The 19,826-nt window shown below is 40.5% G+C and overlaps 1 protein-coding gene across 2 annotated transcripts in view; it reads left to right on the forward strand.

Annotated features, from left to right (window-relative positions):
- The first annotated feature begins 3,477 nt into the window (after positions 1-3,477).
- IL18R1 (interleukin 18 receptor 1) overlaps positions 3,478-19,826 on the forward strand; it is a 33,472-nt gene continuing 17,123 nt past the window's right edge. The window contains exons 1-4 of one of the 2 annotated variants that reach the window (XM_047745472.1): positions 3,478-4,168; positions 9,096-9,181; positions 12,913-13,156; positions 17,133-17,298. In XM_047745472.1, the coding sequence (XP_047601428.1) occupies positions 9,124-9,181; positions 12,913-13,156; positions 17,133-17,298 (468 nt within the window). In that variant the 5' untranslated portion in view covers positions 3,478-4,168; positions 9,096-9,123. Of the gene's footprint in view, positions 4,169-7,253; positions 7,363-9,095; positions 9,182-12,912; positions 13,157-17,132; positions 17,299-19,826 lie in introns of those variants that run through there. The other variant, XM_047745471.1, reaches the window with a different exon arrangement.

The following is a 19,826-nucleotide window of genomic DNA, read 5'->3' on the forward strand; positions in this document are numbered from 1 at the left end:
CCTCCCAAGTTACTCGAGCTTCAGTTTCTGCAACTAAATTAGCTGCTGAGAGTGACATATATATATATATGGATTATATATATATATGGATTAGCTGCTGAGAGTGACATATATATATATCATGGGAGGATGGAGGAGAAGAGCTCTGAGGGCTTCCTCAACTCCAAGCTGCTGATTCTAAGCGCATGCTCACAGAGCAGCTGCAGAACTGCCAGAAGTCTGGCTTCTCAGGCCAGCACACCACCAAGCTCTCCTAGTTTCTTCCTCTGTGCGGCGACAATAACAGATGCTTCACCTACCACACAAGGTAATGTGAATGGAATGAATTCAGCCAAAACCAGTGGGGTGTCTACTATAGGATCTTAGTAAAAATTATGGTGAATTATAAAAACACAAGGAATTGCCCTTTCTCAGATCAAATTTCCATGTGATAAAATGCAGATTGTTAATTTTGATGAGTCTTGACAATCACACATACCTGTGTAGTTGCCATCTCAAATCAGGTAGAAATATTTCCATTAGGGGCACCTGGGTGGCTCAGTCAGTTAAGCGTCTGAGTCTAGATTTTGGCTTAGGTCATGATCTCCTGGGTCATGAGATCAGGCCCCAATGTCAGGCTCCTCAGTCAGTGGGGAGTCTGCTTGAGATTCTCCCCCCCTACCCCTGCCCCGACTTGTATCCTTTCTTTCTTTCTCTCTCTCAAATAGAGGGATAAATAATAACTCTTTTAAAAAAGAAGTATTTCTATCACCTCCCAGGGAAGTTCCATCCAGCCATTTTCCAGCCAATCCCTCTCCTTCCTCGGAGGCAAACAATGTTCCAATTTCTATCTCCATGGATTAGTTTTGTCAGATCTTGAAATTTCTATCAATAAAGTCAGATGGACAGCTCTGGGACTCCCTGCTTCCACACAATGTAAAATTTTGGAGATGTATCCATGGTTCGCATGTGTCCATACTTCTTTCCTCTGTGTTACTGAGATGTATTCCGTTGTGTGGCTGGACGCAGTTTAACCTCTCCCTTGGTGATGGACGTATGGGTTGTTTCACGTGGTACCTCTCGTGACTATGGAGACTGTGGACATTCTTGGGGACATGTGTTCTTACTTCTCTTGGCTCAGTACCAAGGAGTGGTCTCTTTTAGAAAACTGTCAAACTGACAAACTAATTGTACCATTTTACGTTTCCTCCAGTTAAGTATGAGACCGTTCTTGTTCTACCTCCTCACTGATGATTGGTACTGTCAGGTTACTTTGAATTTTAGTTATTTCAGCAGGTGTTAAAAGAATCTTATTGTGGTTTTAATTTGCAGTTGTCTGACGATTAATGATGTTGAACTTTTTCATGCTCTTATTCACCAGGAAGATTCATGTATCACTCAGTGAAAGTAGAATCTTTTATACATTTAAAGATTGTGTTGCTTTTCTTCATGTTGTTGATATGTGAAAATTTTTTATATATTCTGGATATGAATTCCTTTTCAGATAGGTATAAGGTGACAATTTTCCCAGGTTTATCTTCTTACCTCTCATTTTTTTTAATGGTATCATTGATTAGCAGACATTTTTAATTTGGTAACATTCAATTGGTCATTTTTTTAAAAGATTTTATTTATTTCTTTGACAGAGACAGGGACAGCAAGAGAGGGAATACAAGCAAGGGAAGTGGGAGAGGGAGAAGCAGGCTTCGCACTGAGCAGGAAGCCTGATATGGGGCTCGATCCCAGGACCCCGGGGATCATGACCTGAGCTGAAGGCAGATGCCTAATGACTGAGCCATCCAGGTGCCCCACAATTGGTCAATTTTTCTTATATGGTTAGTGTTTTCTGTGTCTTAGCTAAGTGTTGTTTTATTTGTTTGTTTGGTTTAACCTCGAGGTCTGGAGATATTTCTTCATGTATCTTTATGAAATATTCCAGTTTCCAGCTTTTCTATTTAAGTCTATGGTCCACTGTGAGTTGATGTTCGCATACAGAATGAGGTAAGGGTCAACGTTCTTTTTTTTTTTTTTCCTATAGAGATGCCCAATTGTTTCAGCAACACTTGTGGAAGACTTTTCTTTCTCTATTGAACTGACATGGTGCTCTGGTCAAAAATCATTAGGCTGCATATATGTGGGTCTATTATTCTACTTTCTATTATTTTTCATTTATATGCTCATGCAAATATCACACTGTCAAGAGTAGTAGTTCCTTATTGTAAGTCTTCAAGTCAGAGTAAGTTCTCTTTGTTCTTTATGTCCAACATTGTTCTGACTGTTCCAGATCATTTGCATTTTCATGTATATTTTAAAACCAGTTTCTCAATTCCTTTGAAAATTCCTCCCGGGATTTGGATTGCATGAAATATACAGACTCTATAACCTACAGTCTAAAAATGTATAGACTCTATGAACTCCACAATTTGTGCAGAATAAATATCTTAACAATGAATCTTCTAATCCATAAACATGGTATATCCCTCTATTTTTATGTCTTTCATGTCTCTCAGCAGTATTTTGTTGATTTCATGGTAGACATTTTGTACACATTTTACGAGATTTATACTTTGATATTTGATTTTTTATGGTATTGTAAATGGTATTTTTAACAAATTTCATTTTTCAAATTTCCATCACCAGCATAAATAATTATAATTGATTTTTGCATATTGAATTTTTATTCCACGATCTTGCTAAACTCATTTATGACTTCCAGCAGCTCTTTAGTAAATTTCAAAGGGCGAGCTACATAAAATTATGCCGTCTATCAGAAAGAATAGTTTTATCTTTTCCTTTACAATCCGTATGCCTTCTATTTTTAATTTTTTACTTTTCACAAAAAGACAATCCTTATCTTGTTCTCCACTTTATCAGATTAGGAATGTTCCTTTTGGTTTTCAGTATTCCAAGTGTTGTTAATGAAGGAAAAGCTGTTGAATTTTGACAGATGCTTGTTCTTATTGCATTTATTGGGATAATTGTATGACCTTTCTCTTTTATTTTGTGATGAACTATTTTGACTGAAGAAAAGGGATGAAAATCACTGTCTGATTAAACCCTCTCATTGTCAGCCATTCTTCGGTTTTGATGGAAAGATCCTACTACAGACCAATCTAAAAACTTTGAAACACATGTTCTCTTTTTGCCTCCTTTTCTTCTAAACAGTTAAAAAAATCTCAATTGAACACTTCTGCTCCCTCTCTTTGACTTCCTAAAAGAGGTTACCCCCCCGCCCCCCAGGCCTAAACAGAAGTCCTCAGCACAGATCTGAGACTTGAGTGCCTCAGAGAATGGCCTCCTCCTCACTTTGGATGACCCCAGGGAGCCTTCCTGTGTTTGGGGGCCTCTTCCTTGTCCTCCTTCCCCTTAACCACAGGTGGTGCCCCTCTGCCCAGTGCAGGCTGTTTCTTCCCCAGCTTGACTCTGGTGCAAATCTCTCGGCGGCCTGTAGGGTGCGCAAGGAGCAGCACCGAGCGTCCCGGGGCTCTACAGGTCCCATGGACACCGCCCACCGCCGGGGAGCTCCCGAAACTCGCCGCCCGCTGCTGGGACCACAGCCGATCTCGGCGCAAGGGCGAGGCGTGGGATTTTCCTGCTTCGTGCAGTAGCGCCCGCGATCAAGCGGCTCCCGGAACTCAGAGGCGGGGCGCCCAGTTGAGGAGTCCATATACCCGGCACGCTGCGAGGGGCGCCCCAGACCAGGTGCACCCCAGAGCCAAAGCATCCGGAACCAGGCGTACCCCCCGCCCCCACCTAGGAACACCACGAACTGGGAGGATTCCCGCCCCCGACCCTCACTGGGAGGAATCCCCGACGAGGAGCATCTCTGATTGGAGCATCCCAGACCCGGGACACTCCGCGGGACAGAACAGCGCCCCACCTAGCACTGCGTACACGGATCTGCGTCCCACCCACAGCCTCCGCGGCTGCCAGACGCCTTTTCTTTCCTCTTACTCTCTGTTCCTTTTTTTTTTTTTCTTTCTTTCTTTTCTCAACCTTCTCTAGTTGCCTTACATCTTTAATCACACTTGTGGCTCCTCTCGTTCCTTTCCTGTTTCCCAGTCCCAGTGCTAGGAAGGCAGCGCACCGGTTTCTCACCTGCTTCTGGAACCCCTGCCTCCGCCGTCGCGACCAGAGTGCTGGAGGGACGGCCGCCCCCGCCGCGGCCTCGCGGAACTCGGCTTTGAAGGTAAGGAGCCGCGCCCAGCTGCCAGGCGCACCATCTTCCCACTGCCCTCTGCCGCCAGCCCGCCGGGGAAGAGGCAAGAGGCGCCCCAGCCTCGGGGCAGGGCTTCTAAAAACAAGATCGGTTAAGAATGAGTGCTGTTATGTGTACAGATCTTCCTCCACTTCTGATGGTAGTTCTGAAAAACCCCGCCGAAGCTGGAAATAGCCTGTCACTGGAACATGCATTTAATACATCTAACCTCCTGAACAACACACTTAGCCCAGCTTACCTTGAAGGTGCTCAGAACACTTCCATCAGCCTACAGTTGGGCAAAAGCCTCTAACACGACGCCTAATTCATAATAAGGCGTCAATAATAACTGAATATCTTTAATTGGTGGAATAGTGCACTGAAAGGGAGAAACCGAATGGTTGCTTGGGTACAGAGTGGTTGTAAGTGTATCTCTTGTTCACCCTCATGATCTCCACGGGGACTAGGAGTTGCAGCTGATGGGGATCATAGAACATATCACTAGCCTGGGGAAAAAAATCCAAATTCAAAATCCAAGTATGGTTTCCACTGAATGTGTATCTCTTTTGCACCATCACAAAATAAAAAAAACCTAAGTGGAGCCATCATATGTAGGGGCTGTGTATATATATGTATACATGCAGATATGTATATACATCAATATAGTTTTAAAAATAGTAAGTGGGTGTGTGTGTGTCTGTGTATATATATATATATATATATATATATATATACACTCAATGTGTCTTAAATACTTATTGTTAAAAATAAAATACTTATTGTTAAAAATATATACTTCTGATATATTAAATTTACTTTTAGGTATACAAATAAGTCCCCTAGATTAGTGTCTACCATGGTTGCATATTAGAATCACCTGGAGGATTTTTAACAGTCAGGATGCTTAGACTGTACCTCAGCTGTCTGGCTGGGGACCAACGTGTTGTGGTGGTGGTGGTGGTGGTGGTGGTTATTGTTATTTAAGTTCCAGGGGGCGATGAGTGCCCTAGCCTTCATATCAGTTGTTACAACGTATTTTCTGAGATGTCATAATATTAGAAGTATTTCAAAGGTAAGATTAGGCAGATGTCACAGAGGATCAAATGATCACCTAAGACACCAAACTGTTTATACTTGATGAATTGAATGCATTCATCAATTTAGCAAATAATAAACAAACATAAAGTATGTCAGTTGGGGACAAGTGCTATGAATGGAAAAACAAAGCGCAGAGGAAGAGGAAAGAGTGGTGTGTGCGCACATGCGTGGGCACGCACACGTGTTTACACACACACACATGCACAGTGCACGTATTTGCTCCCAAGCGGTCATGCTGTTAGATCTCCATAGAGCACTTGCAGACAACCCGTACGTGATTAACTTATACTGTCAGCACACTGTAAAGGAATGGCAGGACTCTTTAATTAATTATAGAGAAGGAATTAGTAGCTCTTTGAGAAAAACAAGTTGAGTTAGACCTAGCTTCATACCAAACAAGAATATTGTTAATGGGTAAAACAGTTCTAATGTAAAAAAGCAAAAACCAAAAAAATCCCTAAGCCATAAAAATGAAGAAAGTATACCTTGAGTATGCATCTGACAACTGAGGGGAAAGGAATGTTCAACAATGGAAAAGTAATGGAAAAGTCACAAAGGAAAACATGGTGGGCTTGACTTTGTAAATGTAAAGTCTCCCAGATGTGAAAACAGAAAAGGAAGAATTTGAAAGTAAACTCAACAAATTAAAACAAAACAAAATGAAACAAAACACTAAAAGATCTAAGAACTGGACCAAAGGCATAAAAAGTTCATACACAAAGGAATAAAATGGCTAAAAACTATATGCTTAATATTCTCCCATATTTATATCAGCAGAAATGCAGGTTTAAGAAAACCATGAGACATCATTACCAATTTGAAGAGTGAAGTACATTTAAAGAATGAGAATGCCCAATGCTTATATGGGTGTGGTAGATGCATATTATCTTCTACAACTGAGGAGTATGAATTATTACATTTCTGGAATGCAGTTTGGTAGTAGGTGTTTATCATGTTTAAAATGTATTCTCTATCCTATAAATTGTATTGCCATTGTCATAACACCAAGAAAATAATTAAAAAGGTAGATAAGTAACTAACATTGAAGTGATATTTATGACACATGGATACTTTGCGGTAGTAATTCATGAAACCTTCACATCACTTGTGGGAGGAGGTATTGTTATTCTCTTTCTTGGATAAAGAAACTGAGGAGCAGGGAGGATAAGTGATTTGTCCAAAGTTAGTTCAGCTGGGAAAGAATAGGATGAGGATTCAAATCCAGCCAGTCTGGTGCCAGAGACTGTGCTCCCCAAACCTCATCTGTACCCCCTAACACAAAAAGGTAATCATAGGGATTATTTTGTAATAAAATATATCTTGTAAATTATAATAGACACATATTGAGGGATATATGTAGTGATTAAGAATGATATTAACAAAGAGATTTTTGTGACACAGCAAAGTGATCATTGATTAAGTAGAAAATGCAGGATATGAACATTTTTTAACATCTTAATTATTTGAAAATCATGCAGAAAAAGTATAAGGAAGCATGTTAAAGTATTATGCATATTGAGATCATTTTCTTCTTTTCAATCTTCATTTTATAATGTCCTATATTGGGCATTATACTACTTTAGAAATCAAAAACAATTTTTTAAAAAGAAAGAGAGAGAAAGAAAAGAAAAAAAAATTTAAAAAGTATGGAAAGGCAAAAAAAAAATCAATGTAAAACATAGCACCAAACCCCCCCAAATTCCTTCATGCAAGAAATTTAATATTTATATTCTATGTATGTCTTATTAATACTAGGATATCTATGACATTTCTTAGAACAGCTTTTCTTTTGGAAACGAGTCCTATTATTTAATATCTTGATCTTTTAAATCTATAATAAGTACATTAAAATTTATGTATCTACACACACAGAACAGTGCCAATATCAGCTAATTTGGGATCATAACATGTTTCATATTGAAACTCAGAGGTAACTCATTGGAATACTGAATTATTTCATAGAAACTTTATCTCTCAGCAGACCTTAAAAATTAACAGAAACCCAAACCAAGAAGAAAAGAGCAGTGCCATTTACAAGGCTGTGTCAACCTTAACCAGAGGAAACAATACTTTTCTTTCTATCTGAGGTAAGAGAATGGATAGTTAATAATAAATGTGTATATGTATGTGGGTGTGGGGGGTTGATTTCAAGCCATAGAACCATAGAGATCTAATTTGGTTTTGAACAGTTTGTGCTTTCCATATGTATTTAACTCTTTGTCTTTACTTTATTGATTGTTATTTCTTGGAAATTACAGCAGATGCTTTGTTATTCATTAAGATTGAATGAATAGCCTTAGCCACTAAACTTAGCCACTAAACTTCATTCAGGAATTGGGCATTAACAGTCTTCCCCCCATCCCCCTCCTCCTTCTCCTGCTCCTTCTTTTTTAAATATGGGAGGTGAGTGGCAGTTGGTAACAGAATTATTTGGGACTGAGAGGTTACCATGCATCCAGAAAGCTTTTTGTTACTTAGCTCATCTAATGACTCAATAATTTTGATGATAGGCCTTCTTCCTCATCTCCATTTTGGTAATGAGCAGATAAGGTATATTTTATTACATTTGGTAATGAGAAGATAGGACCAATAATTTTGGTGGTAGGCCTTCTTACTCATCTCCATTTTGGTAATGAGTAGATAAGATCTGAGACTTTAAGTAACTTGTCTAAGGTTACACCAGTGGTCAAGGCTCAAGCTGGAATGCCGACCCAGGTTTGTGTGCCCCAGGAAGCAAGCTCTTCTGTCCACCCGGTGGAGTTTGGTGTGTGCTACGCAAGGATCATGGGATTGTTTATGCAATATTCACACTAGTGTCAGAGACCCAATGCCCCCTTCCTCTCTAAATCTGTAATTCATAGGATAAAAGATGGATTGAGTAGGATTGAAATTCAACACATATTTGAGTTCATGGAGATTAGGCATTTGGAGTGTAGGAAACTCCTGTTTTGTTTCTCCATTTCCCTCAAATAAACACACACCCATACACCTATTCCTGTGTAACAAGTATTAATGCTTATTCTGTGCTAGGCATTGTTCTGGACTGTGGTGATACAGTAATGAACAAAATAGACTCAGTTCCTAACTTATAAAGAACTTAGTTCTGAAGAAGGGAGTTGGATATTTAAAAATCGAAGCCACAAGTGACACCTGGGTGGCTCAGTTGGTTAAGCCGCTGCCTATGGCTTAGGTCATGATCCCAGGATCCTGGGATGGTGTACTGCATTGGGCTCCTTGCTTAGCAGGGAGCCCACTTCTCTCTCTGCCTCTGCCCGCCACTCTGCCTGCTTGTGCTTTCCTTCTCTGTCTCTCTGACAAATAAATAAATAAATAAAATTGTTAAAAAAAATTCAAGCCACAGATGAAGATTATGATGAGCATTTTGGTATGATGAGAGAAAAAAGGACACACACACAGACACACACATCTGTACATGGGCAGACCTGCCATACCTATCTCAGTATACCGCAGACCGTCTATTCATAGAGCAGTAGATTTTCTGGAAATATTTTTGTTCTCACCTTTGACCTTCGAGGTAAGGTTTAGTAGACCAGGCTCAAAATACAGCAGACTCACTTGTATTAGAAAATTGCACACATAGGAATTTTTTCTGGATGCTGAAGTTCATTACCTTGAAATTTTATGAATTCTATGTGGCTGAAAGTTCTGAGAATACTTGGTGAGTCTATAAAGAGGTATGAAAACTTACTTCACTGATTTTTAAAAAGTCTGTGTGCTAGATTTTTAAAAATCTCCTTCATGAGACAGGTGTATGTTTGTTTGCAAATTTTGGCTGAACCTGTCTTATTCTGTTTTCCAGAGAAACCACTAGAAGCAGAATCCTCAAGATGCACCGTATAGAGCTACTCTTGACATTTCTGGTGTTCATGTTTACAGGCACCTCAGGTAAGTAAGTGTCATCATTCACAAGCGTACTTAATGGGTAGTCTAGAAGGAATATCAAGGTTTCACTTCTGTATGTGGAGGTGGCTATTGAGGATGCTGAATTTATTAAAATTAGTGGTTTTAGATTTTACTGTGAAAGTTGTCAACCCTTTGATGTCCCGGGCATAGAGAACAAAAGGTTCATAGGAATGAAATAAAGTAAAGAATCCTATGGGTTTAATGAAAAGGAAAAGATTTAGTTCTCTGAGTTTATGCAGAGAGAGCAGGATTGTATCTGGAAACAAATTACATTGGTCTGAGATGAAAATCTGCTTTATGTTATTTAAAACTGAAGAGTTCACAGCCATCTTTATTATTGACTTTTAGAAAGTTTTACACACATTCTTTTTCTTCCAACATGAAGGCCAAGATTCATCTCATTATTTAGGTAGTGAAGACAGTGAGTGGTAAATATTCCAGTTAGAAAGAGTACAATAAGAAAGACTGCATAGACTGGGAAAAGCAAGTAGGATTTATATCAGGTGGCAGGTACAAGTTAAAACTGATTAGCAGTGATGGCTTGGAGACTTTTATCGAGAAGGATTCTGTGGGTTCATCAGGATTCTTTGGAGAAGAGATTCATGACTGATTAGCACAGTTCTCCTTATGCTTTGGAGGACCAGGTGGGAACACAAATACTGATTTGCCTTGTTCTGTTATCTAGGAGGGGGTAACACATGAGCCCATATCCCCTACTTTGAGAATTATTGCTGAAGAGATAAGGAATTTAAGTTATTGACACTTTCAAATAATTCCAGTCCCATATTTACTTAAGTGGGTCCATTTTTGTTGAGATCCAGATAATGCAATACTACCCAGATGTAAAGGGAAGGAGGTAGATGTGCTCCTTTTGATGCCAGATGACTAATCTCTTACAAACTGCAGAGTGAAAAAGCAAGATGCAAGAAAGCGTGCACTGTGGGTACCTTGTTCCATAGACATGCACTAATAACCGTGCTCCCAAGTTACGATGACACATGTTTCAGGTTCAAAAATAGTCACATAGCCCATTCTATAAGGCTACTAAGGTCCCAGCTCTTTGTCCTTTTAGGTGTCTGAAGAGCACCTTTCATAAAGGGTTGACTCTGGACAAATATGACAATATTCCACGTGAGGATTGATTTAACCTAGTAGAAGTTGAATGACAATATCCCATGTGTTGTCCAAACTCTAGACATTTCCAAACGCACCCATCCTTCCACAGGATCCAGGTTGTTGACCCTGTTGGATTCTTACTCTCTGTTCATGTAGGAATGGGAGGACCTGCTCTGGACAGTCCATACACTTTGAACTCCATTCATTTTTTTTTTAAACCAAAAACCATTTCTAATCTACAAAGCCTACAGTGTGAAGCTGAAGATTAGGTAGCAGAAGCCGTTAGCTGCTAGTGGAGCATGAACTTTCATCTCCAGCCATCTACCCCTGGAGAATCTAAAAGCCAGGTTAGGTTTCTGCAAATGATAGGTCCTCCCTCAAAGAAATGGTGAGTGTGTCTATCACAACACAAGCACAGGTATTTATAGAAGTGTTTGAGTTTTTTTAAGTGTGACCAAAACCTAGAAATAACCCATATGTTCAACACCCATGGAATGGATAAATTGTCAAATATGAACACTACTGGATGTACTACCTATGAGGAAAGCACAAATCACTGCTTCATGCAGCAACATGGATGTCTATCGGAGACATGATGAGTACAGACTGTAGGATCTGTGTCCTTTGTTTTATGTATATCACATCCCTGAAACAGGAAAATAAATGAAATTGGTTTTGACTTGCCATCCTTTCGGATGTCAATTAAAACTAACACCAACACTCACACATGTATCACACCTTCTGTGTTGAAGTAGTGAAATGTAAGATGGAGTTTCTATAACAACCACCAAATTCAAGGTCGGTATACATTAACACTTGTACTTTGAGGTAAATTTGACATCCATGTTTTCAAAGAATGCTTCTACCATTTGAGCCACTTCCTCTTGACATTGTGGTTAACAACATCAAGTTAAAGCCAGACCGTTGCTTTGAGAAATAGACCCTAACTGGAGAGGAGGCATTTTCTCCATGCCCTCAGAGAAATGTTCTACTTAATTTAAGGATTCTCATTCTCAAAATTCAGTTAAAGGGCACCGTGGGTGGGAAAGTAAATTGATGCAGCCACTGCAGAAAACTCTATGGAGGTTCCTCAAAAAATTACAAATAGACCATACGATTCAGTAATTTCACTTCTGAGTATTTATCCAAAGGAAACAAAAACACTAATTTGAAAAGATACATGCATCCCTATGTTGACTGCAGTGTTATTTACAATGGCCATCTATCCATTGATAGATGAATGGATGAAGACAGTGGTGGATATATATATATACACACACACAATAAAATATTACTCAACCACAAAAAAGAGTAAGATCTTGCCATTTGGGGCAACATGGATGGACCTAAAGTGTATTATGTTAAGTGAAATAAGTCAGAAAGAGAAAGACAAATACCATATAATTTTGCTTATATGTGGAATCTAAAAAATAAATGAATAAACCAACAAGCAAATGCAGACTCTTTAAAATACAGAGAACCAATTGGTGGTTGCCAGAAGGGAGGCAGGGGAGAGTAAAATACATAAAGGAGATTAAGAAATAAATCTTCCAGTTATTATAATAAAATAAATAAATCATGGGGATGAAAATCATAGCATAGGCAGTATGGACAATAATTTTGTAATAACATTGTATGTGATAAAGGATGACGACATTGAATGATGGTTAACACCAAGTAATGTATAGAATTGTTGAATCAATATGTTGTACACCTGAAAATAATAACACTGGATGTTATTTATACTTGAATAAAATAAAAAGGCACGCTGGAGCCACTGGAGAACAGGATATGGAAAGGGTCCATGAGGGCTGACTTTGAACTATCAGAAGTTCAAAACAAGGGGAATGATGACTCTCTTAGCTGAAAGGATCAGATAACTTGCCAGAGTACCTGGGTTGATTGAGAAAGAGGGAGGGAGGAAGAGGGAAAGCTTGCAAGAGCACTCAAGGAGGGAATTAACAGATGCCTAGACTTGGAGTGATATTGTATTAATCACTTCTTGATGATTCATGTGGTAACTTGGAGAGATAATGGGCTCACACACACTCTGAGCTACACAGGAGCCCCTTAACCATCCCCTGGGCTACCCAGGGAATGGTCAGGTAAACTGATTGAAGGTACACTTCTGGTGAGCCAGGTGAGGAACTCTGAGGCCTCTAGAGTTCTTGTTTTGATTTCCGTGCAGATGCCCCAGCTAGCGACATTTTTTGGGGGTGTGTGTGGCAACACTGTGACCTCTGTGGCTTTCCTTAGGAGGAAGCTGTCATGTGTAACATTTTCTTTGAAAAGCTTTCACTGCATTCATCTGTCTTCTCGCTCTGGTAGGTTAGGTTTTGGTGATGCCCTGTTTGGAAAAAGTTGTTGGAAATTTTGTCTTCATTTATCCCTGAGAGTGTCCTAGTGTTGGAAAGATTGACCTGTCTCTTAGTGTTGGAAAGATTGACCCTAAAATGAGAACTCACAAGACTGAGACATTGGGGTTGCTCAGGACTTCCTTACTCACCTGGCTTATTTGGCTCATCCATTAGGAAAGAAAAACATTCACCTTTGTCATTCTCATTTTTTTTCCCTTCTACTTTGCTAATCTTATGAAGAAACCTGTACTTTACGTTTTAACATCACCGCAGTCAGAGGGGAGCCTTTCTATCTGAAATATTGCTCATCAGCACCTGAGCCCAAGAATGAAACAGCTGCCGTAAAATGGTACAAGAGTAGTGGATCCCACGGGCTCATTGAGCTAAACTCAAGCAGTTTTCCCAGAATTTCTCTGCACGATCATGTTTTGGAGTTTTGGCCAGTGGAACTGGAGGACAGTGGATCTTACTTTTTCCGTATGGGGTGAGTATAGCTTCTTTTTGTGTCAGCATTGTTCATCGCACTCTTGGACTTAGCTCAGCAAATCAGATATACAACAATCCGAGAGGATAATCCGTGCATTTACTCTCCCCTGCCCTTCCTACACCATGCAATAAATACTTCGTTATAGAAAAATCAAATTAAATATTTGCCCTTGTGTTTATCTGCTTAGTGATCTTAGTGAAAGAGGACCTTAATATTTCTTTTAGGGGATCCTAACCAAAGATAAGTGGGTGCCAAATGAAATTCATTTTAAAATTCAGCTGCTCCTATAGTGTAGAGTCGCTGGTCAGATGGGATTAGTGAAGACTCCTTAATGACCATGTGGTGAGGGGGGGCAACATCAACTTCCCAGGTGGTATCCTCAGGCTGGGGCTCAGGGTCAGAAGGGGTGTAGACTCATCCCGAGCCAGTTTTCCAGGGTTTGTTGGGTATCCGGTGGTAGTGTGAGTAAAGGATGTGTGAGCCTTACAGCCCATCACAGACCTATAGCCAGGGGTAGTGAGAAAGAAGAGCACAGAAAAGGCTTTGCATGACCTTCATGGGACAGACCCCTGTAGTCTATGCCAGGATGCTCATAATCAAGAGTCCAGGAGTCATCAGTTCTATGAAATTAGAAAAACCAACTGAATGTTTCAGTGACTATCACTGAATTAGGTTTTCTCTATACTTTCTTTGGTAGGCTGGGAAGGAGCAACTGGGACAAGCAATGTTCTGTTGATGGATTATTGGTCTTGATTATAGAGATCTGAGGCTGAGATCTGAGATCTGATCTGGTGGAAGAGAGCTCAGGGCCAACTGAGGGAGTGGTGGTGGTGTGCTCTTGGATGTAGTAGATTTCTGGGGTGGGTCCCGATCGTTATCAACGGTGGTGTTGAGAGCAGAGTGAGGCATCCTGGTGAAACCTTGTTATCACTTGTGTGGTTTTGCATAAAATGAGGTCATTTGGGTTTGTTTCTGTACATAGGAACTCCCAGGAGTCAGAAAGAAATTCAAGAACTCTTTTCCTATTGTTTGTTTTGAACTGTTATGAATTTTACGTGTTCCCTGAAGAGGGACGATTCTAGAAGTAGGTCACAGCTGGGTGTTTTTGCACTAAGGTAGAATGAATACTCACAAATGGGGTTAAAAAAAGATCTCTGTAAGCTTGATCGAATAAAGGCATGATTTACATGGAAGAAGTACCCCGGACAGGGCAGGAAGAACACATTGAGGGGAAGAAGAGCCAGTTATCCACAGAGGATGCTTGGAGACAGATAGGGACAAAAGCCATTAACTGCCTCTCTGATAGGGAGGGTGAAGAACATAGCCTGGGTTAGGAAGGCAAAGTGGAAGCATCAACTAGAAACAGACTGTTGGAGAAGTGTGGAGATCTAGGAAGATGATCTGACAGGGCAGGAAAGGCAAGGTGGCTCAGTGGTTGTGGTGATGAACTTTGAAAGGTGTTGGAGGCTGAGCAATAATGTGAGACTAAAGTGATGGAATGAGGAGAGCCCTGACAGTGGTTTTGAAAATCAATGGGTGGAGGGCGGGGGGCGGCATGTGGGTGGCTGAGTCTGTTGAGCTGAGCATCTGCCTTTGGCTCCAGTCATGATCTTGGGGTCCTGGGATTGAGCCCCGCATCAGGCTCCCTGCAGCAGGGAGTCTGCTTCGCCCTCTCCCCTAGCTTGTGGTCACTCTCTCTCTTTTACTCACTCTCTCAAATAAATACATAAAGCTTTTAAAAAAAGAAAGAAAAAGAGAAAATCAATGGGAACATACACAGGTTGTTTTGGATGCATAGGGGCATTGAAGATGGGGATTTCTTTAAATTTGGGACACCTGTCTGTGTGTGCACATGTGTGCATGTGTGCACAGATTTAGATTAAGTCTTTCTAATTTCACATGGAATCTGTCAAAAACCAGATTCCAACCCTGGAATCCCTCCATTAGAACCAAAATCCTTTTGTTTTTCGGGAATCTTCAGCTCATAATCAAAGGTCCCTGGAGACTGATAGGTGAATTGTGAAGTCAGATCAAATTTAAGGAGGAAATCCACTGAGAAGGGAGGGGATGCAGGAGAGAGGGGGGTTTTGATGCTTGAGGGAAGGGCATGAAGATAGAGAGAAAAGCACATGCAGAAGTCTCACAATCACATTCTAGATTGGCTTAGTAAGGGGCCTCCCAAGAATGCTAGAGCTTTACAAATCCCCTCTTGTGTGGCAGGAGTGGCTCCTGTGACCAGGAATGGATGGCCTTATAAGGGAACAGGAATGGTCACAGCTTTGGGGCCATTGGCCTCAGTGTCACACTGACCTTCAAGCTCCCTGAGCAAGGACGGTCGGTGTCCCCTTGTTTCCTCATTCCCAGTGCGGTGGCTGGGACATGGAGGCATTCTGCCAGTCAGTACTTACTGGGTGTTAGGAATTGGGGACTGCAGAGGTAGAGAACAATATGGCCCAATAAGTTGGAAATATGCATATACTCTCTTCCTCAGAAGCAACAGGACAGAAAGATTTAGAAATAAATCTCTGTCCAGCTCAGCAGGGCTGAAGTTGGGAAAACATTAGACACATTTGAGAAGAGGATGATGTCAATGGGATTCTGAATCCTTCCCAAGGGCCAGGTAGCTCTATTATATTCCATGGCCTTTGACCTACTGCCTTTAACCTTTAGGACAGCTTGTCAGTGCACTCGTCGTTTCCCGCCCAGCCATGACCACTCTTTTTTTTTTTTTTTTTTAAAGATTTTATTTATTTATTTGACAGAGAGAGAGATCACAAGTAGACAGAGAGGCAGGCAGAGAGAGGGGAAGGGAAGCAGGCTCCCTGCTGAGCAGAGAGCCCGATGCGGGACTCGATCCCAGGACCCTGAGATCATGACCTGAGCCGAAGGCAGCGGCTTAACCCACTGAGCCACCCAGGCGCCCAGCCATGACCACTCTTGAATGAATGCACACCCAAGGGAAGGGCCAGACCCACCTTGACTGTGAGAACATAGTATTGGGCAGGGCAGGCCTGGCCTTCAGCGCCAAACCGAATTGTGTTGCATCCTGACCTTGCTGCTGACTGGTGTGGGAACTTGGGCCAGGTACTCAGCTTTAAGTGAAGCTTAGCTTTCTTATTTCGCATAAGAGAAATCATCATCCCCATTGCACATGCACAGTACAATGCCTGGAGCTCAGGGAGCGCTAGTCTTCCTTCCATGCTCCTGTAGACCTAGAGGGGGACTGCAAGGGCCTGTGGTGGGTATGGAAGGCACAGAGGACAACTTAACACACGTCTGTTGTATTTAGTATGGGGATCTATATGTCATATATGTAGCTTCAACAAACATCAGGTTGCAAACATTTCCTTGTTTAGAAGCTCCTTTTTAAAAACTGTTAAAGTTGTTTCATCTTCCAGATTACTAATTTCTAATCAGAAGGAACAACATCAATGAAATCTACTCAAACTAATGTTTGCTTAGTAGAATGCTAATATAGCTATGCAGTCACTCCAGACTTGGCTTTAATCAACAGTAAGAGAAGAGGATTGGAAGAAACCACCCAGAGAAATATAAAACCCAGTGCATTTATACAGACTTCCAGAAAACAAGTTCAGAAGTCTGTTTGTGGACCTCATCAACCCACTGCTACTGTCCCATTCTGAGTTGAGAATCTTTGGACTTGTCCATCTCCAAAGATCATTGAAGTTTTAGACTTTTCTGTTCAGACACCCATAATATATGCTCTGCATAGGGTGAGTGTGTTTGTGTGTAGAACTGCTCAGGTTTTTCTCTTTCACTGCCCTTTAGCCTTGTCCCATGACAATTGTTAAATTTCTTGCTGCACTTAACCAAAATGGGACACAGCAGGGTCTGGGCATCAGTGAATGAGCCTCTTAATATGAAAATAAGGTGGGTGGATTGGTCACTAAAAGGTCGTATTTGCAAAGTCTCTGTACTAATCATAAAATATCTTTAAACCTTTATTTCATAGAAATAATACACGTGAATGGAAATTAAATGTCATTGGAAAAAGTAAACACAGATGTTTTGCTGAAAAACTACTAATTAGTAAATCTGTGGAAGTTCAGAAATATTTGCACGTCAAATGTATAAATATACACTATCAAAAACTGGCCAACAGAACATCACTGTATAAGGTAGCACTTTTAAAGTATTTTAACTTAAGGGGCAACTGGGTGGCTCAGTGGTTTAAGTGTATGACTCTTGATTTCAGCTCAAGTCATGATCTCAGGGTCATGAGATTGAGCCCAACGTCAGGCTCTGGGCTCAACCGAGAGTCTTCTTGAGATTCTCCTCTCCCTTTGCCCCTCCCCACCACGGTCTCCCCCACTCTCTCTCTTAAGTAAATGAGTCTTTAAAAAATATTTTAACTTGGGGTGCCTGGGTGGCTCAGTGGGTTAAGCCTCTGCCTTTGGCTCAGGTCATGATCTCAGGGTCTTGGGATCGAGTCCCACATTGGGCTCTCTGCTCAGCAGGGAGCCTGCTTCCCTCTCTCTCTCTCTGCCTGCCTCTCTGTCTACTTGTGATCTCTCTCTGTCAAATAAATAAATAAAATCTTTAAAAAAATATTTTAACTTAAGACTTGAGGAAAAAAAGACAAAAACCCAAAATGAGAATCTCCTGGCTGTGGACATCCTTGTGTTGTCACATACAAGCTACTTGACCCCTCGACAGCTCAGCCAGCCCATCTGAGCAAGGTGCTCCCAACAGGGTTGCTCAGATGAGCTCCTGCCCCATGTTATGTGTTCAGTAAATGGTAACAGCTTCCTCTTCCTTGCCCCTCCTTCATTTTCCTTCTCTTTTGATAAATTTCTAAGAATGCTAGCTTATGGATTTTCATTTTCTTCTGCCACATATATTTAAGATTTTAAATTCTATTGTATATGTACTTTTTTTCTAAATATACGAGTTCCTTTTATAAAAATGGAAGATGGAAAAATGCACAGTGAAGAGAGCAGAGCTCACTCAGAATTCCACCAGCCAGAGTCTTTGGGATGTGTGTGTGTGTGTGTGTGTATGTGTTTGTGTGTGTGTGTGTGTAAGAACATCTATTTTTTTTTAAAGATTTTATTTATTTATTTGACAGAGATCACAAGTAGGTAGAGAGGCAGGCAGAGAGAGAGAGAGAGGAGGAAGCAGGCTCCCTGCCGAGCAGAGAGCCCGATGCGGGACTCGATCCCAGGACTCTGGGATCATGACCTGAGCCGAAGGCAGAGGCTTTAACCCACTGAGCCACCCAGGCGCCCCAAGAACATCTATCTTTTAAAAGTGGTAATTATAAAATATTTTTAAAAATAAAAATGGCATTTTTAATGGCTTATATTTTTCCTCTAGTCATTAAAAATTATATGGTAATTATTCCCCTACATCTTTAAACATCCTTCCAAACATGGGATTCTGTTGTTTCTTACACGTGTGTCTACCTATTCCCCTGGTATTGGGCATTTGTTAGTTTCCTACTTTTCACTATTATTTACAAGGCTAAAATAAATGTCATTCTCATAAGTCTTAGGATGTATGTATGATTTTATTCTTCAATCTCATCCCTAAAGTAGAATTATCAGCTCAAAGGCTATGAGTACATTTATGGCTTTTGCTCCACATTATTAAACAACTCTCTGGGGAGCTATGCTAGTTCAAAACCCTCTTTTTCAACCACCACCACACACTGTGAAATCTGATAGGCACAGTTTCTGTAATTTTTAGTAGTTTTTTCCCCATTTCTTTTCTTAATAATGAATTGAACATTTTTTTTAAAGATTTTATTTATTTATTTGACAGAGAGAGATCCAAGTAGGCAGAGAGGCAGGCAGAGAGAGAGGAAGGGAAGCAGGCTTCCTGCCAAGCAGCGAGCCCGATGCGGGACTCGATCCCAGGACTCTGGAATCATGACCTGAGCCGAAGGCAGCGGCTTAACCCACTGAGCCACCCAGGCGCCCCTGAATTGAACATTTTTACATATTTATTACACCTTAGTATTACTTCTTTTGTGGATTATCTATTTTCTTCAGCTGGTGTACCTTTTACTTGAATTATAAGAGCTCTTTTAGACAATACTATGGAGATTATATATACATTCACAAATATATCATATATAAACTTATAATATACACATATATAATTCATTTACATACATAACATACATACATGCAGACATCCAACACAAATTATATTATTTTTCTAGAAGAACAAACCAGACAAATGTAACTCTGTTACAGAAATTTTAAAGAATTCTATGGGAGAATGAGCCAGACAGAAGCCCTTCAGAGAGTTGAAGCTACAAATGATTTCCTAGAAAACTTTGTTTGCATATTTTGGTTCACCACTGTTTACTAGAGATTTTTGAAGGAGAGCTCTTAGCCAAACGTTTTCTAAATGTCTGAGTCAGTCCTGAGTTGACTTGACTCTGTTTCCTGTCAAAAGTGCAAATATTTGACAGTACATATGAATTTGTGAGTTTCAGTGTACTAGGTTTCAAGAAATCTCAACATGTGGATATTTAAATTTAGAAAATAGATCTGTTGAGGATATTTCTAGTTAGATGATTAAACACAGGGCTCAGTATTCTCAGCCTATTTACAGATCATGGCCTGCCTGAGGGGAGGACAGCAAGGAAGCTAAATCAGAAAACAAATGATTGGAAATAAAAGTGAAGAGTCTTTGA

This window comes from Lutra lutra, chromosome 9 (genome assembly GCF_902655055.1).
Source record: "Lutra lutra chromosome 9, mLutLut1.2, whole genome shotgun sequence".
Lineage (NCBI taxonomy): Eukaryota > Metazoa > Chordata > Mammalia > Carnivora > Mustelidae > Lutra > Lutra lutra.